Source organism: Callospermophilus lateralis, chromosome 4 (genome assembly GCF_048772815.1).
Source record: "Callospermophilus lateralis isolate mCalLat2 chromosome 4, mCalLat2.hap1, whole genome shotgun sequence".
NCBI lineage: Eukaryota > Metazoa > Chordata > Mammalia > Rodentia > Sciuridae > Callospermophilus > Callospermophilus lateralis.
In genome coordinates this window covers 13,073,599-13,099,709 of record NC_135308.1, presented here as the reverse complement: position 1 = coordinate 13,099,709, position 26,111 = coordinate 13,073,599, and the positions used below count along the sequence as shown (strand labels likewise).

Below are 26,111 nucleotides of genomic sequence, written 5' to 3'. Positions count from 1 at the left end.
GTCCAGGTGCCTGAAACCCGCAACCTGCCTTCAGTAGGGCCGACTTTCGCTTTGCCTGCCGCTATGGTTACTACGCTTGCGCAAGGCCCTTCTTTCCGCACAAAGACCGTGGAAGGAGGAATCGGCGCAAGCGCTTTGCGTCTCTCCGAAGATAACGTCATCATCCCGCCTCCTGGCCAAGGGAGGACTGCGCGACGCCTGCGCCGTGAGTCTCCTCAGGACTTATTTCACGCTGGGGGCGGCGGTGACGTGACGACAGAGCAGGAGGTAGTCCAGGAACGGAAGCCGGGAGGGAACTAGGGCGGAAGGGGACCTGGGCCCGGGTTGTGTTCGGATCCTTGGCGGGGCTGAGGTTCCGATGTGGTCCCCGGAGCGGGAGGCCGAGGCCCCGGCCGGGGGAGACCCGGCGGGCCTCCTGCCCCCCGAGTGGGAGGAGGATGAGGAGCGCATGTCCTTCCTGTTCTCAGCCTTCAAGAGGAGTCGCGAGGTGAACAGCACCGACTGGGACAGCAAGATGGGCTTCTGGGCGCCGTTGGTGCTGAGCCACAGCCGCCGCCAGGGGGTGGTGCGCCTGCGTCTTCGGGACTTGCAGGAGGCCTTTCAGCGCAAGGGCAGCGTCCCGCTGGGGCTGGCCACGGTGCTGCAGGACCTGCTGCGGTGAGGGGCGGGCCGGGCCGCGCCGCGGCGGGGCGGGCGGAACGGGCGGGGGGCGGCTCCCCGAGGCCCGGGACCCGGTCCGGTCTCCGACAGCTCACCGCGCCCTCCTCGGGGTCTGGCCCAGAGTAGGCGCCCACTGTACGCTTTTTTTTTTTTTTTTTCTCCACTGGGCGAGGGGATGTTTGGAGGGAGAGGAATAAGGGTCTGGGGGATTTCGAGAGGCCGGGAAAGTCCGATAAGATGGGTTTCAGATGAGAAACCAGCCTGCCAGAGGTGACAATGACTTGTCAGGGCTGGAATCCCGTTGGGTAGTTATTTCCTAAAGGCCTCCAAAATTGAGTTACCCCTGAAGCGAAGGTCTAGGAAACAGGATTCATTGAACAAGGAAGGTCAAAGCTAAGCGGAGAGAATTCATGGAGAAGAGGGTTTTAGGGATCTTGCCAGCAAACCCCGGCACAGGTCATGTGCCTGGCCTTTCCTGGCCTGTCCCAGCACAGACTGGAACAGAGAGGACATAAAGGAGAGTGAGGATTTCACTGATTATCTAGGGTCTTGAAGAGGTCTGTAGGCGATAAGTGTGTGACAGGCACAGTGTTTTGGAGGTACCTGAGGAGGTGACATTCTTAAGTTCTAGTAGGTGCATAGCACTTCACGGTATGCAGATACTTTACATATTCCATTTCACCTGACCATCTCAAGAGCCTTGCAGCAAGATGATATAATTATACTCATCAAAGGATCTTGGAAATTGAGTCACAGAGATTGAGGAACTCAGAGTCACACAGCTAGGACACACACAGAGGACTGGACCCCTGATCTTCACATTTTAAATCATTTGTACTTCACCTTATATATACTTAGACCAGGCAGCCTATCATGGATCCTACCTCCGTGAAAGAAAGGAGAAAGTCAACTCTGATATGCATTTTTAGTTTGCTGCACTTTCTGATTAAGCAATCTCCCTTCCCCTGTTCTCAGTACCATTCCTTAGCCAACCTTGATGTATAGGTCTTTCTGAAATTCTCTTTAAAAAAAAAAAAAAAAGTGGTGTGGAAAACATTTTGCTCCATGCCTAAAGTGGAGAACAGTGCAGACAGTAGCTGAGGAAGTCAATGAGGGATATGACCAGAACGGTCCTCCTATGATAGAAGGACAATCATCTACCTCTTCCTGTTCAGAGACCTTTGACATCTTGATGCCCCCCTCTTTTGACTGCTGATTCTCTGCGGAAGCTGCCTGGTGCCTGATTGGGTCTGACTCCTGAAGAAATTCTGAGGGAGATATTTCCCCATGGAAGCAGCATAGCATAGGAATTAACTTTGCTTGAGGATCAGACAGTTGGGCTCAAATCCAACTGACCATGGCAAGTGTTCAGTGAATTTAGCAGCTGTCATGTTACCAGTACCAAGAAACACATCTCATTTCCACCTTAGCTTAGAGATAGCAGAAAGCCCTGTCCCTGTATATCATTGTTATCTTCCTTCTGTTTTGCATTTGACAGTGATCATTATTGTTTTCCTTTGATTGTTTTGAGCTGTTTGTGAAAGGAACTCTCAGTGCAGGCCCAGTAGCTCCCTGTGACTCTGGAGTCTCAGTGAAGTGCTTGTTTTCTGGAGCCAGACAAAAATTGGCTTCCATTTGACTTTCTCCTTACCGTCTCAGACCCTCAGTTTCCTCATTAGTTAAAATGCTGATGACACTATCTATCTGCAGAGTGTTGTGAGGCCTAGCCCTGGAATAGAAACAGTGTTGCTTCCAGTAGCTGCACGGAGTAGACATCTAATAAAAGGTCATTATGATGATGATAAAATTCCACTTTGTGGGTTATGGGGCCACTAGGGACTAGAATGGAACATTGCATGAAGTGCTACTTCATGATTTTCTTCTCTCCCTGCAGTCGAGGGGAGCTGCAGCGTGAGTCAGATTTCATGGCCAGTGTAGACAGCAGCTGGATCTCCTGGGGGGTTGGAGTCTTCCTGCTGAAGCCCCTCAAGTGGACTCTTTCTAACATGCTGGGGGATAACAAGGTTCCAGCTGAGGAGGTACTTGTGGCCGTGGAGCTGCTCAAGGTATGTATGCAAGAGGGAGAGACCTGGGGCAGGAGCCTGCACATACATTCTTAGGAGAAGACTGTCTTTTTTTAACCTGGTGACAGTTGATACCTGAGTTTCCCTGACTTCCAGTGCCCTGTACTTGGTAGCATTATGTATTTGTTAGACTATTATGTTTCAAGGATGACACTTTGTCTAAGAATTGTCAGTAACAAGTAGTTGATTGCTGTGGTATTTGTAGGGATTAACATTAAACTACAGTTTACGAAATGCTTTGCCTTTTGTAGTTTGCTGACAAGAAATTCCCTGGATTTCTGAGAACCCTGTGAGTTCCAATTTTGCTTACCCCTAATCAGCAAACTAGCTCTACTTTCCCACCCTGCATCTCCTCATTTCTGCTTCCAGCTTACTGATGGCTTGCCCTGAGCCCCCTGCACCATCCTGCTTCTCTCCCTCAAGAGTCAGCCAGTGCCTGGAGCCCTCTTGACTCCTGTTCAGCAGCTTCCTCCTGGGCCACTCTTGCCTCCAGGGCAAACCACACTGAGTGCCCCACTAATGCCATCTCAGTGCCCACAGCAACTCTTGTTCCACACCAGGAGTCACATAGCAGATCTACAGCCTTAAGTCAGCCCCACCGTCCTTGTCACCCTGATAACACTCAAAGCCACTCTACAGCCCAGTTTTCTTGGTCCCTCCCATCCCCCCCCCACCAGTGCTCCCCATCCATCCTTTGCCCTTCGACTCTGTGGACTCTTCACCCAGGGCTTCAGTGTTCTGTTCTTCCTCCTCAAGTTTAACCTCCCAAGCCCTCTGTCTCCTACACTCTGAGGGGAAGTGGCCTTCCTCTGTTCACACATGCCCTCGAGTCTTTGTCTACCCCTCTTGTCACGTGTCTCGTCAGTCAGCCACTGTATATATGCTCTGTATATTCCGTCACCTTCTCTTTTGATGCTCTCCTTCTTTATTTGCCAAACCCACCAAGCTTTTCCCATCACATATTGGTTCTTTTATGATCCCTATTTTTGCCAAAACTGCTATGGACAAGGTTGTGGGAACCTTTAAGTTTGTTTGTGTTTACAGAATTAACTGAACACCAGGTATCGAAAGTGTGCTGCCCTCGTGGTTATTTTTGAAACTCAAGCCCAACTTCAGAGCCTTTGCAAGTCTCTGGAGGTTTCCACACAGCTGGACCCAGCAGAATCCCTGTTCCCCAACCCCATCCCAGGAGAAGCATCCATTTCCCCTCATCTTGACAGACCCCTGTGATGTGTGCCTCAGGCTGAGGGGAAATGCCGAAATCTAGCAGTCTTCCCTGTCCTTTGTGACTTTCTACTGTGCAGCTCACATTTTCTTCACCCCTCCCCTGCCTCAAGCTCTCTTCCCCCACGTGCCTCCTCTCCAGGCCTCAGTCATTGTCCCCATGGAGACTGCAGGGTGCATTGGTGTTTCTGGGCCAAGCTTAGGTCCTCTTTTCAGGCCTTTACCCCATATGTTCTCCAACCTGGAGCAAGAAGAGGTGCATCCACTGAGCTCCGCAGATACGGTTTTGGAGTCCTAATCTTTTTGAGAGCAAAGGTGAAGAATGGGGGTGGATAGGGAAGTACGTAATTCTCTCAGAACTTACCATAATTTTTCAGAGCTATTTAGGTAGAAAAATAAATCTTCAGACTCTGTAGATTAACTCTGTACTGTTAATTGTGTGTCCATTTCACATCACTCAACATTACTTTATGTCTCATTCGGTGACATCTGCTTTCATATTCATGGTGACTCCTGTTTTCTCTTGGGGGATGGGGACTTGTTTACATTTGTGAAATGAAAGGGGTTTATCTGGATTTAGAAGGGTCTAGATATGGAAAGAAACCCTGCTCATGAGGGATATTGCTTTTTCCCAGGTCCAGGTATGGAAAACAGTGAGTAAATTTTTACTTTCTTTAAAACAGTGCTGAAAAAATACAAAAAAGTGAAAATTGCCCATGACTTTGCTATTTAAAAAACTGTACATGGAATTGACAGTTTCCTCTCATTCATTGCATTTCTGTCTCTTGGGCGTGTTCTTTTCTCCTTTGTGTGTGTGTGTGCTTATAGACATATGTCTTTTCTTATTGATTCTGTTACTCTCTGTATTGTTTTTAGCACTAACTGGAAAACCTTACTTTTTCACTTGTTTATCCCTTGACTCTCCTACTAGAAGGGAGAAGCTCTGGGACCCTGGAAATGTGCCTGGTGCATAGTAGACAGTCAATAAATATTGGTTGAATGAATGAATGTGTATATATTCACTCCATTAATTTTTTCCTGGAGATGAAGTTGGTCTGCACCCGGCTTTTCTTATTTTCACTTTAGTATACCATGAGCATCTTTCCAGGTCCTACACAATATGGATCCACTTTTTCTTTTTGATGACTCTGAAATAATTGTAGTAATATGCTACACATTATGCAATACTTTCCCCACAGGTGGACATGTAATTTATTCCAAGTTCTTTCTCCATTTTTCCATTAAAATAAATGCACTTTGACAGCTTTATGTGTACATCTGGTGTACCTGCACTTTTATTTTCATAGAATGGATTTCTAGAAGTGCATGCATACCTTTTACTTTTTAACAAAAATTGTCCAATTACTTTTTAAGTTTGTATTAATTTAAACTTTGATCAAGAGTGTCTTAGCTCAGTCTCCCCACATTCTTATCAGCACTGGGTAACATTAATCCTTTGAAATTACTTCCTCGGGCTGGGGTTGTGGCTCAGCGGTAGAGTGCTTGCCTAGCACATGCAAGGCCCTGGGTTCGATCCTCAGCACCCATAAAAATAAATAAGTAAAGATATTGTGTTCAACTACAACTAAAAAATAAATATTTTAAAGAATTACTTCCTCTTTGTGAGTTGAGCATCTTTTTACCTGTCTACTAGCCACTGACTTCTCCTTGTGTGAATCGCCCACATATATCCTTTGCCTTTTTATGTTACATTGTTTGTCTTTTTTCCTGAATTATAGTTCTTTGAGTATTGGAGATAGATACCTAAAACACATTTGGCATTAGGGATGTAAATATTGTTTCCCAGTCTGTTGCTTACCTTTAATTTATGGTAGAAAAATAAATCTTCAGACTCAGTAGAACCACAGTACTGTTAAAACTTTTATCATCCACAAGTTTTTATATTTCTGCAGTTAGAGCTCTTACATTTTCCATTCTGTCTACTGAATTTCTGGTTTTGCTTAGGAAGGCATCTTTTGCCTCAAACTTAATCAGATATTCTTTTATATTTTATTTTAATTACTTTATACTGTTATTTTTTCAGTTTAGATTTCAACACTTGAGGGTTTTTTGTTGTTGTTGTTTTTTTTTTGTCTGTATGGTGAGGAAAAGCCCCTTGGTTTTCCAAATAGGCAGTTTTCTAGTACCTTTAATGCTGTATACCATTAATTGATTTATATATGGACACCAAACTCCTTATCACAGTAGCTTTGTAGGGTTATTATCTTCTGGGACAGTCAAATCTAATGAAAAGTTTACTTTCTGTCTAAAAACTCTTCTGCTATCTTTGATGCTGTTGACCATTTTCTTTAAATTTCCCTTTTTCTCGAATCTGTTCTTTACACCACAGGTGCTCCTTATTTCTTTCTAAGAAGCCCTGCTAGGCTGTAGTGGGTCGCTTCACGGCTTGACCGTTGGTCTTCTTCAGCTCGTTACTTTCCTCCCTGAATGTCCTTGGGTAGTCTCACTTACCTGGGATCTTGATTACTGCTGTGTGCTGAGGACTTTGAGCGTTCTCTGTGCTGTCCTGGTCCCCCTGCTGTTTCCTCTGGGCTTCAGATTTATATGTCCCATTATCTGCTGTATGTGTCTTCCTGGATACCCCTCAGGCATCCCAGACATATCCAAAATGGTATGTTTTATCTTTCCTTTAAAACAGGCTTTCCTTCCTGAATTTTTGCTATTAGTTAATAGCATCCCATCTACCAGTTACTCAAGTTGGAACCTAGGCCTCTTCCTTCTGTACTTAGTTACCATGAACTGCCAGTTTTTTCTTCTAAATTTTGCTTGAATCCACCTCTTCTCTCTCCCTGTTTACCTACATGTTTCAGCCCCACATCTTCCTTTGTGTCAATGGTCTCCCAACCTCTAACCCTGACTCTACAGTCTGTCCTTCTCAATTGTCAGCTCTAGTCATGCTCTAGTCATGACAGTCCTGCGACTGCCCCACCACTGGCAGAGCAAAGGGACGGTGTGTAAGATACTCCATCTGCATAGCAAAGAAGTGCTTCTGCCCTCGCTGCCTTCTCCTCCAGACAAGAACACACAGCCCATTGACTCACACTTTGCTCATGGTTGCTGCCTGAGGTATCCCTCCACCTACTTCACCTTGGGATTACTCACCCTTCAGCTTCTGCTTAAGAGTTTTTTAAAAGGAAACCTCCAGCCAGGTGCAGTGGCACACTCTGTAATCACAGCAACTCAGAAGGCTGGGGCAGGAGGATTGCAAGTTCAAGGCCAGCCTTAGCAACTTAGTGAGACCTGTCTCAAAATGAAAAGGACTGGGGATGTGACTCAGTGGTAAAATGCATCTGGGCTCAATCCCCAGTACCAAAAAATAAATTTCCAAATCTCTAGATTTCCTTCCCTGTATTTTCATAGCACCCTACACATACATCAGCAAATACTTGTTTACAGAAGTAATTGTCCCATCTAGAAACAGTGACTTTTTTTTTTTCTTGGAACTTGTATTTCTTAGTCTTTTCACTGATTGCCTCCGTCCTGTTCACCCACTGTTCCCTTAAGACTATGGGCTCAGTGGCATTTGTGTCTGGTCTGCAGTATTTCCAGTTGGGATAAAATGGAGACTAGAATTGGAGGCGGTTTGGGCATCATCTCATCCACCCTCTTTGGTTTGTGAAAGGGATGCTGATGACCAGTGAGACACCCTCTTTGGTTTGTGAAAGGGATGCTGATGACCAGTGAGAGTCGCACAGCCTGGCTGGAAGTCGGGCTCAGCTCTAGTTCAGGGCTCATTCTGTCATAGTTCCCACTGCCATTCCTCACTGGAGGAGCCACAGTACCAGGGAGAAGCAGAAATGTAAAGTGTCAGGTGGAAGTGCCAGCAGTTTCATGTGCTTCATTTCATTCATATTGTCACCAACTTTCTTCCAAAGTTGAAAACCACACACATCTTTTTTCCTTTTTAAGATTCTCCTACATTGTGGGGGTGGGGTTGCTGCTCCTACTCTTGCCTGATGTCTTCATGGTCTGGAGCTCAGGGTCACCGCGTGCTGCCTCCTCGGCGGTGACCAGGGCCTGTGGGCCCCTTTGCTCTCCCTGCAGGAAAAGGCTGAGGAGGTTTACCGCCTGTACCAGCACTCGCCCCTCTCCTCCCACCCTGTGGTGGCCCTGTCAGAGCTGAGCACCCTCTGCGCTAATTCCTGCCCAGACGAGAGGACCTTCTACTTGGTGTTGCTGCAACTGCAGAAGGAGAAGAGAGTCACTGTCCTCGAGCAGAATGGGGAGAAGGTGGGGAAGAGCATCCATTCATCTGCATGCACATGCCCGCCCCCTGACTGCTTGGAAATTTCTTAGCATGTATCTAAGGGCCGCAGTAATTTGTCTCTGTCTCCAGATTGTGAAGTTTGCCCGGGGGCCACATGCCAAGGTGTCTCCTGTCAACGATGTAGATGTCGGGGTCTACCAGCTGATGCAGAGTGAGCAGCTTCTCTCACGAAAGGTGGAGTCCTTATCCCAGGAAGCCGAGAGGTAACTCCCTGAGCCAGGCAGGGCTGGGCCAGGTGTGGAGCCCTGGTGTCTTGGGTCTCTTTGCAAAGAAAACCTAGTTATTTATTGACTGATGACAAAAGCACTAATTGCTCAATGCAAAAACCTTAAAAAACACAGAGTATCACAAGGAGAGAAATATAAGTCAGTTCCTCCCCCAAAGATTGTAACTGTTAATGTCTTATTTATGTCTCTCCATGCCCGAGTTCTGTTAGCCAGCGTTTATCCAGCTGGCATCATCTTAGGGTATGGGACATGTCGGTGAGCAAGATAAGTCTGTGCCTTTGCGGAGGTTCCCCTGAGGGACTCCTACTCCCTCCCTGGGATACCTGTACAGGGGTCCCTCGTAACAGACACCCATCTAAAAGGAAGACAGACAGACATTGAGTTAGAGCCGTGACTCTGTGCCTCAGTGAGAGAAAAGCAGGCATGGGGGGAGGCGGAGGCATGCATCCTAAGTTGTCATCTCCCGACATGTTCGCACGTTTTCTCCCGAGGGCTTCAGCTTCTCCTTGGTCATCTTGCTTTCCACACACAACTGCTGCATCTTGATTTGCTCTCAGAGTTTGGCAGGGGGCTGCTGGGCATCATAGTTCTGGCCATGGGGATTTGATCTTCAGATCTGAGATCAGTTTCACTCAGTTCTATTCTTAGGGACTCTTCAGGACCACGCCACCCGTCCTGTGGCACAATCCTTTCATTTGTCCTTTGCTTCCTAGGTGTAAAGAGGAAGCCCGCCGGGCATGCCGAGCAGGAAAGAAGCAGTTGGTGAGTTCTGACCCCTCCAGCTGCGTGGCAGCATCTGAGGCTGGCAGCAAGAGGTGCCAGCAGCTCAGAGCGCAGCATGCTTGGGGTCAGGGGAACAGGGTCTGCCTGTTTTATAAATGAGACAGCAGTAGGCCTGGGAAGGTCTTATCTGCGAGGGACCCTCTGTCTCTCGCCCTTTGACCTGCCACATCTAGCCTGACCTAAGTCTTCATGTCTCCTAGGCACTGAGGTCTCTTAAGGCCAAGCAACGGACAGAGAAACGCATTGAAGCCCTACATGCCAAGCTGGACACTGTTCAAGGCATCCTGGACCGCATCTATGCCTCCCAGACAGATCAGATGGTAGCCACATCCCCTCCGCACCAGCACCTGGCTGGTCTCTGGCACGCGCTGCTCATCCTCACCCCAGGGCCATGCTGTTGGGAAGAGACCTGGCTTCTCTGTGGGTGTGGCTGGGGTTGCCTTTGCCTTCCCTGTCCAGAAGTTTGGCCTAAGTGGGTGTGTGGTGAATCAAACTTGCGTGGCCAGAAAAACCCCAAAGCACTCTTGGGTGATGAAGAAGTATTGTCTGTATTTTGTCAAGTATTTGTCATTTGCACTGATAGCTTGGCCTTCTCTTTAGGTTTTCAATGCCTACCAGGCGGGGGTGGGAGCCCTCAAGCTCTCCATGAAGGATGTCACAGTGGAAAAGGCAGAGAGCCTCGTGGATCAGATCCAGGAGGTACAGGAAGGGGCCAGGGGGATACATGCTTCAGAGGACAGATTTCTAACCTCATAACCTTATGACCTTGAAGAACCTTTCCTGGATATCTCAGATGCTTTGTAATCCTAAACATTTTTCCCTAAAGACTTTGTTATGCTGTAAGCCACCATTCCCAGTTCAGGGCTTTACACTTGTGTCTTACAGCTGTGTGACACCCAGGACGAAGTTTCTCAGACTCTGGCTGGTGGGGTAACCAATGGTTTAGGTAAGCCGATAAGGTCCCCCTTCCTTCCTTTTTCCCTTTATTCCTTCCTGAGAGGCTTTGCTTCCTTGTGGTGTGACAGGTGGGACAATGGACTTGCTTTTCCTGGTGCTGGCAGCCCCCTCTGGGGTCATCCAGGAGCAGTTAAAGAGAATTGCCATTTCAGCCTTGAGCAGCTATTCTGATCCACTGATCCTTACTCACAGCCTTCTGACTGGCAGGTCCTTCTTCAAGAATAAGGGGAAGTGGGTCAATTGCATGGGGTTAGCAGAGTATACCTAGCTTTGCGTATGGAAAAATCATATCTGTCTCCCAATTCATGTGACGACTCTTTTAACCTGCAAGGAGGCTGAGGTATCTTATAAGCTGAACTGGGTTTTGATAAGCCCAGTTCTGAATGCACGAATGCATTTCCTCCCGAGAGTTATCATATTCTTATATTGTCTATTCTTCCCAGATTTTGACAGTGAGGAACTGGAGAAGGAATTGGACATCCTCCTTCAGGACACCACCAAAGAACCTTTGGACCTGCCCGACAACCCCCACGAGACGCTTTATACCAACAGTGTGCCTAACCCTAGGATCTCGGATGCTGAACTTGAAGCTGAACTTGAGAAACTGTCCTTATCAGAGGGAGGTATGGAGCTCTTCTCCAGGATTGCCGGTGGGCATATGACCTTCTGGCTAACAGGGGAACCAGGCACAGACTGATGGCTTCCTGTCCACGTATTCTATTTTCCCAGTACCTAGGCCCCCAAAAGAAGGGAGTTTCATTATTTATATGAAGATTCAGTCCCTTAAATGCCCAAGATGTTTTCATTTAAAGATCTTCCTGTTATAGAGCTGGTATTTCTTCTCTTTGCAGGTTTGGTCCCAAGCAGTAAATCTCCAAAAAGGCAATTGGAACCAGCTCTCTAAAGCCATTGAAGGACCCTCAACGAAGGACCCTCATGTAAAAGAGAGACCAGCTTTGTGCGTGTACATAGTAATTTAAATGAGAAACATTCAGAATTTATTGGAAGAGGAGGAAGGAGAACCACTGATGTGTCTGGATGCTCCCACTTACAACAGGACAGAGAATTTCTGGAAGCGATGCTCCAAAGCCTTGCTCCAGCTGGTATCATGGACCTGCCTTCTCATCTTTATAGTGCCACAATTTATACAGTTCTGTGTTTGACCTGTCGTCTCATAGCCTGCAGTTCTTGCCGTTGGCTCAGTTAGGTTTGTCTTCACCCGCCAGCTGCATTCCAGCCGATGAAGGTGAAAGTTGTGCAGCTCCGCCAAATCAGTCAGTCCTCTCCCAGCCCCGTGGTTTTTGAGAGGGATTTATTCTGTTATAATGTCTGTTAAACAGCTTATTCCTGTCCTATTCTATTTTCACTGGTGATGGAAATGAAAATCAAACACAAGATTTATTTAGGAGGACTTAATAGCAGCTGCTTCGTGGAGAAACACACAGTGTACAAGATTTCTTTTCCAGGGTTGTCAGATTCTCCAGGTGTTCAGAAGAAGTTATGCTTGAGTGGCTCAGGGTCCTGATAGCTGGTAGGGGGCTGCTGTGGTTGGTGAACACCGCCTCTTCCATGGTATGCAGAAGATCTGCTGTTGGGGAAGGGTTATTCTTGCTCTTTTGAACATGAGTGGGGAAAAGACCAGGTGACTACAGAGCTCCTGAGTTGTCTAAAGCCCATGTTTTTTTAAAGACGCAAAGTTTTTGCTTTGGCCCCATCATGGTAAAACTTCCACACAATATCAGACCTCCCCTCTTGAGCCTGGCACACACCAACAGACTCCCTGTTTAAATCTGGAAAGCATTTTCATAGACCACTGCCCAGGGTGGGCATCTGAGCCAGGATGTGCAATAGGAGCAGATGGCTGTGGCCCTCTGCCGGATCTGCCATGTGCTTCCCCAGGCCCTGCTTTGCACTGTCCCTGCCCCTCACGGTCCCATCTTCCCACTTCCTTTGATGAGTTGGGGAGGGGCTGTGAGCGGTAGGCAGGAGAGGGTCTGAATGCTCCGGCAAGGAGGAGAGAAGATGACAGCCACACTGCCACTCTGCTGCCCAGGTACAAGGATTCTGCCCGGACCCTTTGCCCTGCCCCTCCTGCTTGGGGTGGAGGAGTTGGCTCCAGGCCAGGAGCTCAAATCACTGATCAACACATTTCTCTCCCACTCCACCTTGGTAACCGGAAATGTTGGGGGTGAAGAGAAACAATCACTATTTTTTTTCTTTTTTATCTGGTAAATAATTAAAAGAGAAAACCCTAGTGTTTGTCCTTGTCTCTTCTTTAGGTCTTATCAAGTTTCCTGTGCCTTCCTGCCTACCATGGCTCCCCATGGAGCTGCACTTTGGTTCTTCCACCTACTACCACAGGGGAATGTGAGCCCTGAGCTGCAGGACAGCCAGTTAGCCTACCTGGCTGACCTCATGGGTCCTTGCTGCCCTGGGCGGGACTGGTTCTGTGGTTGGCCTCCTTGGCTGTGGAGTGTGCTGCCAGTCCATCCATGGGTCATGTTTGTCTTCCACAGTCTCATCTACATTAGGTGAATGACCTAATTCTTATGCTCACGTGATGGTGCAGTCACCTCAGAGTAGTCAGTGTCATAGTCTGGCATTGACATTTCTCAGTGCTGGTTGTTGCGTATGATATTTGCCATGCTCTGAGGGGGGCACAGGTTAAAGGCTGAGTGCAGCCAGGAGCCAGCCTGAGGCCTGTCAGGACACTGGACATGCAGCTCCAGGTAAGTTGGCAGGTGAGGCAGCCAGGGAAAAGATGTTAGGAGTGGTAGCCTGGGGAGCCGAAGGCCTGGGACCTCATGAGAGAGGTTAGTCTACAGGGAATGTGCAGGGAAGCCTGAGGGGCAGGGACTGGGCTGTAAGGAAATGACCTGGACTAGATGGACCTCCTTAGTTGCTCTTTTTCTTTGGCTGCTAGAAAACCCTCGATTCAGCATCTTTCACAAAAGACCAGGGTTCGGTAGAGCCTGGTGGTGCAAACCTGTAATCCCAGGGACTCGGATGGCTGAGGCTGGAAGATTGCAAGTTCAAAGTCAGCCTTAGCAAGTTGGTGAGACCCTGCTAAAAACATAAAAATGTCTGGGGATGTGACTCAGTGGTTCAGCGCATCTGGGTTCAATCTCTGGTGCAAAAAAAAAAAAAAAAAAAAATCCAGGGTGCTAGAGTCACAGTTTATATTCATTGGGGTCCTAATATGCTGCTGGCTGCCCTTGAGTCTGAGCTGCCAGGTGTCTCTGCCCTGCTGCTGGCCCTGAGCACCCACCCTGCACTGGGGAGACCATGCCCTTTGTGGAATGTGGCAGGTTTCAGGAAATTTCAGGAAATTCTTGCCAGGCTTTCCTCTCAACCCTGAGGTGTGATGGAGACAGTCAAATTCCTCTCCTGCCTGAGAGGAGGGCCACCACTTCTCCAATAGTGGCCCCCAGTCTACACTTAGCTCTCCCGGTCCTAGAGTGTGAGGTACATGAAGCCCCGAAGAGGACCTCCTTGTCCTTGGGCATCACTGCTGCCACTCCCACAAGATGTCAGGGGACTCCTGTGTGGCGGCTGGGAGGCCAAAACTGTATTGATATTGAGTGAATGAAATTGATGTCTCTGTGATGGGGGTCTGCCCTTGTGGGGTGTGTAGGACCCTTTCGTATTATGTTTCTGGATTCTAATTCTCTAGACTATTTCTAGGTTTTTCCCTTTCATTGCTGTAATTTTCTCCATCTTACATTATGGCAGTCTTCATCCCCAAATCCTATTAGGGCATCTAGCTCCTGCCCCAAAATACCTTTCCTCATTCCTTAAATTCTTGAAGAGGGGTCAAAGTTTTTTATGCACAGCTAAAGCTCAAGCTTTATGTGCACATATTCTTTGAGTACACCACACACTGCCTCACATATACCGCAGAATGAACGACTGAAGACAGGGAAGCGGGCAGGGTGATTTAAAGGGGAGCTGTGTGTGTACGGGGACCAGGTAGAGAAAGAATTCAGTGGAGGCTTGGCAGCCATATGGTCTCAGCTCAGTCTACCACTGGGCATTGGTATTGGTGGTGGTGGTGACAATGGTAATGGATTGATGATGGTGCTGGTGAGGTGAGGGTGGACACATGGTGCAGTCACCTCAGGGTAGTCTGTGAATAGTCGGAAACAAAACCCACCTTTTCTCCTATAATACTCTGAACAGTCAACGCAGAATATTCCCGATCCAGACATGCCCCAACTACCACTTCTCCAACACCAGCAGGGCGCCCTGACAACTTGCTCACTTCTGACTCTAACCAGTTAGTACAGACCCCTGGATTAAGACTGCAGTCCTGCAAGACTGCCCCCACCTTCAGACATGATTGCAAGTAGTAGCTTCCCTGGTTACCCACAATTTCTATCTGACCTGGCTACTAATCATTTATGAAAGGGTGTTACAAAGTTGAACAGCTGGATGAAGGGGTGCATATAGTAAGGTGTGAGTCCCCTCTGGGGAACCCCCTCCTGGAACCACCACCCGCTGGTCATCCTGCAAGTGCTCTGATACCACTTAATCTCTATACCATACTGAGATAATGGCAGAAGGCAGATTTGGACAATGGGATACCTGCAGTTTGGGTTGTTTTAATCAATTCCCTAGGGTCTGCTTCCTTAAATGATGCTGCACGGATTTCCTTTTGGGTACAAAATACCAACATGTGTGTTCCCAGACTGTTGTTCCATGGACAGGGATGGACAGTCGCTGTCGCTGTGGTAAGTGTGTGTTTGGAGCTACCCTCATACTCACCTTCCTGTGTGTGCAGGGAAGAGCCAGGGTGACCTGGAGCAGTCAGGAGACAGAAGGGCTGAGTGTGGGCTCCGAGGGCTCTGGAGGTGTGATGTGAGGCCAGGTGTTTGCCTTTGCAGAACCTGTTTCTGTGTGAAAAAAGATCCAAGGGTTAATTTTGTTGAGCCTGCCTCAAGGGCATGCACTGATGGTTGTGAAGATGCTGCAGTTATGAAAGGTCTTTGGGAGGATCCAACACTCCCACTTGAGTGTCTGGGGCCTCTTGACCAGTCAGCACTGGCCGGCCAATAGTACTGGCCCAGGCTGATAGATGCTGAAGAGAGGAGGGTGTGCAGAGGGAGCCAGGAGATCGCAGTGGCCCATTCTGGACTGCAGGAGGCTGGGTGGCCTTGGAAGGGTCTGAAGACGCCCATCTGCCAGCTCTGTCTCTTGTAGCAGGTTCTGGGTGACCCAGTTGGACCCTGAGTACTTGAGAAAGAGCTCTGGAAATTGGGAATGGGTCCTGAGACTGAGAAATGAAGCCTGAAGTTTCCCCCAGCTTTGAGTTCAAGGTCCTATTCTGGCTCCACTTCAGCAGAACTGTCCTGTCTGCCCACACTTCACCAGAATCCCTCCTTGACACACTCTGGGCAGGCCCTGTGAGTCCTCTCATCCCCTACCTGCTGCCTGGGCCTGTGAAGACTTGAACAGACACTGACATGGTTTCTAACAGCGCAAGCCCCATTCCTAGGATTACTCCAGAGCTGACTAAGAGGACCTGCATGGGAAAGCTCAAGGCCATCCCACGAATTGACTGTTTCTTCTAGCCAACACTTGAAGGTGGGGTCCCCTGCTTTCCAGTGTATGTGGGAGAGCAGCAGCCTCACTTTGACAAGTGTCGTTTCTAACCATTTGTCTCACATGGACCATCCACTGCCATCTGCTTTTTAAAGTTTTTCACTTCCCTGGCTTTACTGTGGTCAGCTCACCCCCTCCTCCTCCATGTTCTTCCTTTACAACACCAGCCGCTCTGTGCAAACTCAGGTGAGGTTCAGTTCACACTGGACTTTTCCCTGCCACCATGGTGGGTGACTAAGGTCTGTCCTCACCACTATAACTGGTGCTGACTTTGTCTCCACTCCCGCCCCAACTGCCCAGCCCCTTTCCTGTTTTGGACAGGACCTGGTTTGTTATCTGACTATGGGAATTATTTAATGCTCCACTTCTCACCTAGAGAAGCCCCTTGAGGCAGGGAGCAGGTTTTAGCCTTCTCTTAGTCCTGCGTGTGATGAATGTATTCAGGACACATCAGAAAGGTCGACATGAACTTGGTGGGGTCCTGATTAGGGCCAGAGACAAAGACTCTGCAGTCTACCAGCAGACGCGGCTGGCTCACTGCTCCACCACTGAGTGACTGAGGGGCAGCAGGTACCCTTGGTTCCACTCTTGGGAGTGGTTGAACTGGGTTTTCTGGAACAAGAAAAGACAAATGCTTTGGTTTGTGTGCTGGCTCTGCAAGGTTGGCCAGATTGCTTTCTCTGTACTTTAATTTCTTCATCTATAAAATGGGACGACAGTAGTACTAACCCCCCACTTGCGTTGTGTTAGGATTAACTGAGCTGAGTTAGGTAGAAGGCACGGAGGCCTGGTGCTCAGTACATCCGTTCGACATGTGTGACCTATTAGTGGGTTCTGGAGGCCTTGTCACCTCCAGGCCTGTGCCTCTAGATGACTTCTGTGTCTTTGTTCACTTGTAGACTCCTCTCTCTCATCAGTAATTATGTCCAACGTCTGATAGTGGAGTTATACTTTATTTGATTTTCAACACTACTTGTATATGGAGGAACTGTTATATGCATTTAAAAATATTCTTTGTCTCTTTCTTTCTTTGGTGTTTTGTTGAAGGACTTTAGGTTAAAATAAATATTAAAATTTGCAAAATCAAATGTTGATTTGTGAGAAGGTGGAGGCAAGGCTGGGGAGGTATCTCAGTGGTAGAGAAGAGGCGCTTTCCTGGCAGGCAAGAGGCTGGGGGCTGGATCTACAGCACCGGGAAAAATAAACAAAGACATAAAGGATTAAACAAAGGAGAGTCTAGGTTTCCATGAAAACTTCTTCTCACCCAATTCTTCTAGGACAAATGGTCTACTTTTTGCTTGCAAATTCATTTCCAGAAAGGAGGGCTGGGGTTCATATCATCATTCTTTTTTTCAAATGTTGCACATACTTTTCTTGCTACTCCTTTTGTTTTGCTTTGTTAAAGTATAGGTTTTATTTATTTAAAGCACTTTGTCACTTGTCCTTTACCTTTGCTTCTATTATTATTCATTTGTGCTTTTATGTTTGAATAAAATTTCTATATCTTTACTCTGTTCCTCTGATGTTTTAGAAACCATAGACTATGTTTCTAGTCTTTCGATATTTACCTCAGATTTTGAACATGTGGATTTGACTATACGTTTTTCTAAAAGTCTTCTGTGCCTCTATTTTTTCCCTAAACAAGGACCTAAACATGTTTCAGGCACACACTGAATACCAAGCCCACCTATCTTACTATTGTTTCTAGGAACTTTAGTATGGCCTGAAAAAAAAATAATTGAACTTCTTTATATAGAAAATGGCAACTATGCACAATAGGAGAGAGAAGTGATGTACGTGTCACTGGTTTCAATGATTACGAACATTTTGCCAATCTTGTTCCACTCTGTTGAGCTTTGCTGCTCTGCTCCCCAGCAGGAGCATTTTAGAGCAAATCTAAGGCATTATAATCATTTTATCCATGCACACTTTAGAATGAATTTCTGACAGATAAAAAAACATAACCACAATATCCATAAATATGCCTAAAAAGTAGAACACTTCTTCATAACACCAATGCTTAATCAGTATTCAAATATCCCTGACTTTATCAAACATGTCTTTTCTGCACTCCTCTGCCCGAATCTGGATACACAAAGGTGCGTTCTTGCATTCAGCTGGTACGTCTTTTAAGTTCTTTAGCATTAGGGTTTTTTTTTTTTTTTTTCACATGCTGTATAAAATTATCACAAAATTCATTTTCACATTTCCACATGGTTTGCAAAATTCTTCTTTTGTGGGAGCTTTCTTTCCTTTCTCCCTTTGTGTTCACTCATCTTGGAGGAAGGGTCTGTGCTCGCCTCTACCCCATCCTGGGGCACCCAGTTAAGAACCAGGTTTTATTTGGGACAAGATATTTCAATTTCAAGAAGTTGGGGGGAAACAATACATAACTGAGATCACAAGAAAAAAGAATAAATCTCAAGGGGACAAAAACAAAGAGAACCTAAACCCAGACAAGCTGCTCTACGGCTGCCCTGAGGTGGACGACAGTGTGGAAACAGAAGGACATATAAATTTGCAGCTACCCAAGAGTCAGAGATGAGTCCCAGGACCCATGGAAACTGGGGAGCTGAAACCAAGACGTACCTACTGCTGTGATGGGAGTTTTTGTGTCCCTCCCAAATTTTTAGGTGGACTCCTAACCCTCCAGGTGTGGTATTAAGATGAGGGGTTTGGAGGAGGCCACTGGATCCTGGGGGTTCTGCATTATGAATGGATCAGTGCTCTTCAGAAAGAAGCCAGAGAGCTCTGCCTGGCCTCTTCCACAATTTGAAGGCACAGGAGGTGCCATTAAAGAACCAGGAAGTGGAACTTAGCCCACACCTTGATTTTGGACTTCCAGCCTCCAGAACCGTGAGAAATAAATGTTTGTAAAAATTGTGCCCTATATATGTAATAAGAATTGTAATGCTTTCCGCTGCTGTCATGTAGTTAAAAAAGAAAAAAAGAAAAAAAAATGTTTGTATTTAAAGCCCCCCAGTCTATGGTATTTTACTACAGCAGCCTGAATGGACCAAAATATCTATTGCACTTTGAACCTTACAAAATATACTCTATACATATGTTTTAGGAGATTTTGTGTAAGAAGAGCAGAAACCTAAAGAGAAAAATCCATAATAATAACACTCAGAGGCAACACTACCCACATTTTAGTCTACCTTCTTTCTCTATTTTCTTCTGATGCTGTCTATTAAACAGATTAGATCAATTTTGTGTCATTTTTTTCATAACTTAAACTTTTAAATGTAGACACTTCTATGTCATTACAAAGGCTTAATATTTATTTCTGACATTCATTTTCCCTCTATTCCCTTTAGACACTGAGACAACAGACTGATGGGACATTGACTCTTGGACAGAGAAAAACAAACCTGGTCTTGGAGGTAAAGCCATCCTTCCTATGCAAGGAGGAGTCAAGCAACTGCAGTTTGAAACGTTTTTGATTTTTTAATTCTACCGGTACCAAACATGTATAGATATTTTCTTGTCATTACTCCCAAACAATAGAGTATAATAACCATTTTACATAGCATTTGCAGTATATTCATTCTTATAAGTAATCTAGAGATGATTTACATATACAGAAGGATATATGTAGGTTTTACACAAATTCTACACCATTTTATATAAGGGACTTGAGTATCTGCAGATATTGGGATCTACAAGGATCCTGGAACCCACTCTGCGTGGACACCAAGGGATGACCATAGTGTCCAACATCTGAAAAGTCATATTGTTTTAAGGAGACCTCAGCAGAAGCTTGGAGGCTGAGATGGGGACAGGTTTGAGCCCTGCAGCCCTCTGGAGAGAACTCTGAACCCATCTTGGGTTCTTTTACTCCGGCCCTTTAAGAAGAGCCTAGAACTCAGCCAAGACTATGGCTTTGGTCTCTTGGGAACTGGGACAACAAAAGCACCTGAGATCTAGGGGTGTGTGGGGGCCTCCCCAGCTGGGGAGGTGCACGTGGAGGCCAATCAGGTAGAGCATGACCTGGCAGCGGGGACTCCTTCCCTCTCCTTCTAGTCCCTCCTGTCCCTATCCCCGCCTGCCCCACAGCTTGCTTCCTACTTCTGCCCTTTCTCCACAGCCTTCCCACCTCTGCCCGTCTCTGCCTAATTTTTTTTTTTTTTTTTTTTTTTAGGGTCTACAGGAAACAGCTGTTACTTGGGAAAATTTTTAGTTGGTTTTATTGCATTTTTAGTTAAAACAACTGCAATCAAAGATAATCAGATCCCATCAAAGTCCTAGATTTCCAGTTTTTGTTCCCTTTGTCACCTGCTCCTGTGGAACAATGCAAATGGCAGAGGCCTTGGGAGATACCCCTGTCTAGTCCCAAATTTAAGGTGGCACTTCAAGTGTCTTCCCTTTCAGCACAGCGCATTTGACTTTCATTTAGATCCTTTAATGAATTTGCAGAGTTGTTTTAGGTGTGAGTTGTTTTAGGTGAGTTGGGTAAAGAACATAGGATAATATTTTGCTTTTTGAGTACATTTTAATGTTTGACATAATTCTACTACCCACCTATGGTTTGTCGAAAAAGCTTTGTCAGGTGTTACTTCTATGACTGATTTTTTAAAGAGATTTTTCTTCCTGCCGTGTTATGTTTTTCTATATAGTTGAGTGTTGAGTTTATTAACAAACTTGCCTAACTTCGGCAATTACTAGGAAAAAATAGAGCACTTACTGGTTTGGGCATGGTTATATGCCCTTCTCTCCTATCTACACTGTAGAATTATTTTGAATTTCCGCCCCAATTTGTTTTGATGAAAAATGCTTTTGTGTTTTTTACATCTATAGCCTTCTTTTTGAGATTTATGTGTGTATGCCATTTTGTTGCTGTGATGACATCAGTTCATCTGTTTCAAGTAAATCAAATGTTCATCACAGGTCTTGTCTCTCATGGGACTCAAGTCTGTGAGTCATTTATTTTTATTTATCTCTTGATTAGGCGTATGATTTTTAGTAGCTTTTCAGAAAGGATGATGAATGTCAAATCATAACTCATAAATAATTAGGAAACAAACTCTATTATCTAGTTTTTCATTACTATAATGAAATACCATGGGTAGGATACTTTATAAAGAAAACAGATTTATATAGATCACAGTTTAGGAGTTTACAATCCCAAGCATCATGATTCAGGTTCTGGTAAGAGTTCCCCCTTGGCTGCATCACACCATGAAGGGAATGTGTGTGTCTCTCTCCCTCTTCTTATAGTCACTTGGGTTCAATTATTAGGGGCTACACCCAAGTGATCTAATCTAATCTAATCTAAACTCTTCCAAAGGGTCCCACCTCTAAATGCCACAGTCTGATTAAGTTTTCACCCCTCTTAATACCATTAACATAAGATGTGGGACATTAAACTCCTATGTGAGTTTGGAGGAACAAGCCATATTCTGACCATAACACTGACTCACAAGAACATGGAACAAAGAGACACTTGCTAGGTTCTAATCCATGAACTAAGGCCAAAATTGGGGAAGGGGAGCCATTTATGAATGAAAGAGAGGAGAGGTGAAGGGAGAGAAAGATGCCAGGCTAGGAAGAGAGAATTTTCTTTTTCTAATTGAGGTGAAGAGCTAAAGGCTGTCAAAGAGGCCAGTCTGGGCAATCTATTCTCAAATAGAGGACTTTTCAGATATTTGTGATTTTACAAAAAGTCTGGAGAGGTGAACTGTGCAGGACCATGTGCTCTCTGCAAATGGAGTGAGTGCAGGCCACCTCCTGCAGCAGACTCTCTATGAGAGATGACTTCCAGGGCCACCGCAGGTGGAGAAGACCTCTCCACTGACGTCACAGTCTATAGAATTTCTGGTCTTCATATTTTCCTTTGAAATTCTACAGATATTATTCCCTTTTCTTCTGGCATGAGTTGCTAGGAAAATTTACAAGCTGCTGATTTTTCCCCTTAATACTATGCCTAAATCATTGTATAGCTACAGTTTTTTCACAATCATGAGACAACCTTTTTTTAAAAATTTATTTTAGTCATCAATAGACTTTATTGATTTATATGTGGTGCTGAGAATCGAACCTAGTGCCTCACACATGCCAGGCAAGCGCTCTACCACTGAGCCACAACCCCAGCCCCATGAAATAACCTTTTTAAAATCATAATCTGCCTCACTATTTTCTGGAACAACATCTTAATCTCTAGATTCATGTTTTGTTCTGTTTAAAGAAAATATTGTTGCCTTTTATTTTTGTCCTGTTCCAGAAATTTTCTTTCTCAGGTGTATCAATTATTTCATTTATTAAATCTCCAGGCCTGTGCATCTCTATCTTTAATTGTTTTAATATCTTTGTCTTTTTCTTTGATTTTCATGTAGTTTTTCTATGTAAGTTGTTTTTTTTTTTAATGTCTGGGAGTGACTTATTCACAAAAGACTTCTTATAATTAGATTTTTAAAGTTATATTAGTTTATGAAAATACCAAATTTAAATACCTAGTTTTCATTAAATTTTAAATTTTCATTAACAAATGTAATAATTTTGCTTACATATCTAATGTATTTCATGTAAAATGAGAACAACTATAGTTCAAGATTACAAAACAATTTTCACTTAAAACTTTGATTCTAGTTTCCCTCATATTTATCATTATTAGATATTTCAACTGCACTTAGAAATTTGATCTATTTGGTTTTCCCTTTTTAAATTGAAATCCTTATTGAGATGGTTGTAAAATCATGTGCAATTGTGAGAAATAATACAGAGAGATCTCATATATTCTTTACCCCGTCCCTCCAGTGGTAACATCTTGCAAGCTTTAGGATGATATCACAACTTGACGTCAAGACAATCTGCTAATCTTCAGATTTTTCCTATTTGACTTGTACTCGCGTATGTGTGCTTAGCCTGATAGGAGTGGATCTCATGTGTAGGTTCTTGTATGCACCACCACTGTGCAAAGCTGGAGTACAGGTTCCTCCCATGACTCCTTTGTCATGCCCGCTCCCTCCTGCCTCTTCTCCCTGCATTGTCCCGCCCCTCCCCACCCCCTGTCCCCCATTCCTAACCCTTACGACCACTAACCTCTTCTCTATGTTTAAAATGTTGCTCTTTCAGAAGTTTATATAGATAGACTAAGTAACATTTAGGATAGCATTTTTTTTCCCACTAAGTTGTCAAATATATATGTGCAAAGTTGTACATTGTATCTCCTTATTATCTGCTGTCTGCAGGATCTGCAATGATAACCCCAGTTTTATTCCTCATAATACTAATTTGTGTCTTCTCTTTCCCCCACCATGTCAGTTTTATTGTGAGGGGTTTCTCAATTTCATTGATCTTTTCAATGAGCCAGCAAATCTGTGTTGATTTTCTCTGCTGTTTGGTTGATTTCTGCTCACTTTGTATTTTCTTCCTCCTATGTTCTTTGCTAAACTCTAGACTACCCATTCCACTCCCTTCAGCCTTGAGTGGGACGGGGTCCTTGTCACTGTTGGGTCATGGTTTCAGAGCTTCCTGGCTAGGTGGGGGGGAAGTGCTACCCTGCTGCTGCTAGGGTGGCTTCCACTGACACCATGCGGGTGGGTGGCTTCTGATCAATGATAGAAGTCCTCCTGTCCAGTAGGCCTGATAGCACCCTCTGTAAGCACCATAGAGGGTGGAGGAACAGGTCTCTGGGAGTCTCTAGTAACTCTGCTGGGGTTATGACTGCTTGGAGAGGATGACAGTCCCAGGTCCCAACTTGGCCCTCTCTAATGTCATGTGGGTGGGAAGGCGTGATGCTCATGACACCAGCTGGGGGTGACAATCCAGGTTCCTCACTTGACCTTCCTTCCTGCAGGCAGAGGGGTATGGCTGTCATAGAGAAATCTTTTTCTCAAAGCTTTCTATCTTGCTAGGCCACTCTTAGGTCTTTTGTTGAGGTCTTGTTTTGTGTGTGCTTTTTGGTCTGTGTCTGTTGGTGTTTCTGAGTTTCTGGCTTCTTGAATCTCCAGGCCTGGGGATTTGAGGTACAAAGAAAATTCAGGAAACTTATCTTGTTATCTTTCTTTGGCTCCCAAGGCCCTGACTGGCAGGCTCTCTTCTGTCTACCTTTGAGATCTGGCTAAGCTTCTTTGATATTTAGTGTCCAGGCTCTTCAGTTGTTTTGGGGGAAGGAATGGAGAGAAGTATGTCTGCTCCGTCTTCTCAGAAGTTCTCATTTTCTTTAAACAAATAACCCACCCAGCAGACCACGAAGCAAATCCTTTCTATGTGCTGATTTTAAACAACTCTTACAGATCTTAAAATATCGTAAGATTGGTTCTCTTACAAATCTGGTCAACTTTTCTTACATCTGCCCATTTAGAAGAACAAGGCCAAGATACATTTCATTTTTAAAATTGGAATCACTGCCCACAGTGCCTGAAAGATTCTAAGCACGCCAAAGCCATGAAAAGATTATGAGGACTTTAAATAACAAACATAAACTGAATATTCTTAAATTTAACCTTCCTTGCATTCAAAAAGACACTTCAATGTGAAGAGGAGTTTGTCAGTGCCCTTAGCATCTTCTCAGACCCTTCAAGGTTGCCAGAGCCAGGAGAAGTGAGTCTGGGACACCCCTGCCCAAGGCAAGGGAGGTTGTCCCAGGTTGCTATTCAGAGTTGCTAAGGCAGCAGGAGACTCCAGGCCCATCCCTTCAGATGTGACCACTTGCAACCCCAGGTCACATGCCTTCATTCCTTCTATCATTTTTTGATCATGCTTCCCAATTGGGCTGAAACCCTGCTCCTCACTCCCAGCTTCTCCCACTGACAGCTTCATGTAATTGATTAATCAAGTTCCTGACTTCTATGTATGGCTATAGGTCACAGTGTCAAGAGGCTTCTGATGACATTCTAGAGATGGAGAGTCTTAATCTTGGGGTGTCTAATAGCAGGGGCATGGCAGCAAGGTGAGAGGTGGGTTTTGAGGCTAACTCTGCACTCCACAGTCAGGTACCCCTGGGCTAACTTGGTACAAACTCCTGCTCTGTGGGTGACAGCTATCACCTAAAGGGATTCCGCCAAGTTAGATGAGGGTGGTTTGTGCAGCTGTTACTTGTGCAAACAGCAGTTACTGTCCTTTAACTCCACCACAAGATGTGTTTTCAGTGTCAACTCCAGTTGGATGCACACGATGAGGTCTTCGACATCTCTCCACAGCTCTCAAGGGTACCTTCCATCCTTTTTCATTTTATGCAGGCTTTCTTTTTCTTCCTGGAGAATATGAAGCAGTTATTAACTGAAAATTTCTTCTGCTTTTTCACCAGAATTGTCCAAGATGCTCTTATCCTCCACCTTTTTCTGTTAGGCTCTTGTTGTAGAAATTCCTCAGATCCTTTGTGCTGCTTCTTGTTGTTTGCTCACCTTTGAATGGTCCCCAAAAGACATTCATCTGCTATTTGCCCCCAAATTGTGTGCATAGATGTACTTTGATCCTTTTACCTATCAACCTAGGCATCCCTAGATGACCTCCCCCCCCCCCCCCAGGAGCCTGGACACTGGTATCTTTTTACCCATTCAGCCTCTCAATTACCTGAAGTATTGTGTTACAGAAATGGGGGGTCATGGGCAGCCCTCCTCTGAGGACTTTGTTTCTACTTAGACATTTGGAATTTGTTGAACACCTCTGCAGTGTGCCAGCTCTAAAGAGGTGGACGTGGCTTGATTCCCAGAGTTGAGGGGGGACGGGCCAGGGTGAGGGAGCAGTGGGTGGTGTTTTTTTCTCCACTAGGGGGAGAAAAAGACCATTTTGCTGAGAAAGTTGGGCCTTTGATTTCTGAGTCCGGCAGGACGTTTTCACTAGGTCCTACTTGGTCTCTAGCGGCCAGGTGGGCTTGTTTCTCAGCTTCATACCTGCAGTCAAGGGAGCCTGGTCAGATACAACAATGGCATCTTGCCGGCTGTTCCCACTTCCGTGGAGCCAGCTTAGAGCACGGGTGAGGCTGGGGGCAGTCAGAAGGCAGATGGTGTCCCTGTTCTTTCTTTGTCCCGGTGCTGGAGGACCCTAGGTTGGACACTTCAGAAAGAATACTTGTAATTTCTCTCTGCACTTATTTGTCTTGACTCAAGTTTTTAATCCTCCTTGATAGATATCAGGAAATTCAGCTTTTGTAAATGTGGCAACACTGTGTCTTTTAGAAATACTTAGGGAAAAATTGTGAAACCAAAATGCATTTTATTTTTCTCCATTTCTCCACACTCACATCTCCTTTCCCAGTTGGCCTTTGCAGGGACAGCCCTCCCTCACCATCCTGCCTATACTTGACTGCAGGGCCCACCCGGAGGAGTATCCCACCCATGGACC

General features: G+C 45.6%; 1 protein-coding gene across 3 annotated transcripts; it reads left to right on the top strand.

Annotated features, from left to right (window-relative positions):
• Nucleotides 1-269: 269 nt before the first annotated feature.
• On the top strand, nucleotides 270-12,477 carry Chmp7 (charged multivesicular body protein 7). Of its 3 annotated transcripts, none has more exons than XM_076853589.1 (10): nucleotides 270-657; nucleotides 2,555-2,726; nucleotides 8,034-8,219; nucleotides 8,326-8,459; nucleotides 9,197-9,245; nucleotides 9,467-9,586; nucleotides 9,867-9,965; nucleotides 10,152-10,212; nucleotides 10,667-10,846; nucleotides 11,075-12,477. In XM_076853589.1, exons 1-10 carry the CDS (start codon nucleotides 359-361, stop codon nucleotides 11,125-11,127), a joined length of 1,353 nt encoding a protein of 450 aa, XP_076709704.1. In that variant the 5' UTR covers nucleotides 270-358; the 3' UTR covers nucleotides 11,128-12,477. The 3 variants fall into 3 exon arrangements, with proteins under 3 accessions (XP_076709704.1, XP_076709706.1, XP_076709705.1); XM_076853590.1 differs by having other exon boundaries at nucleotides 340-487; XM_076853591.1 differs by lacking the exon at nucleotides 10,152-10,212.
• Nucleotides 12,478-26,111: the final 13,634 nt, after the last annotated feature.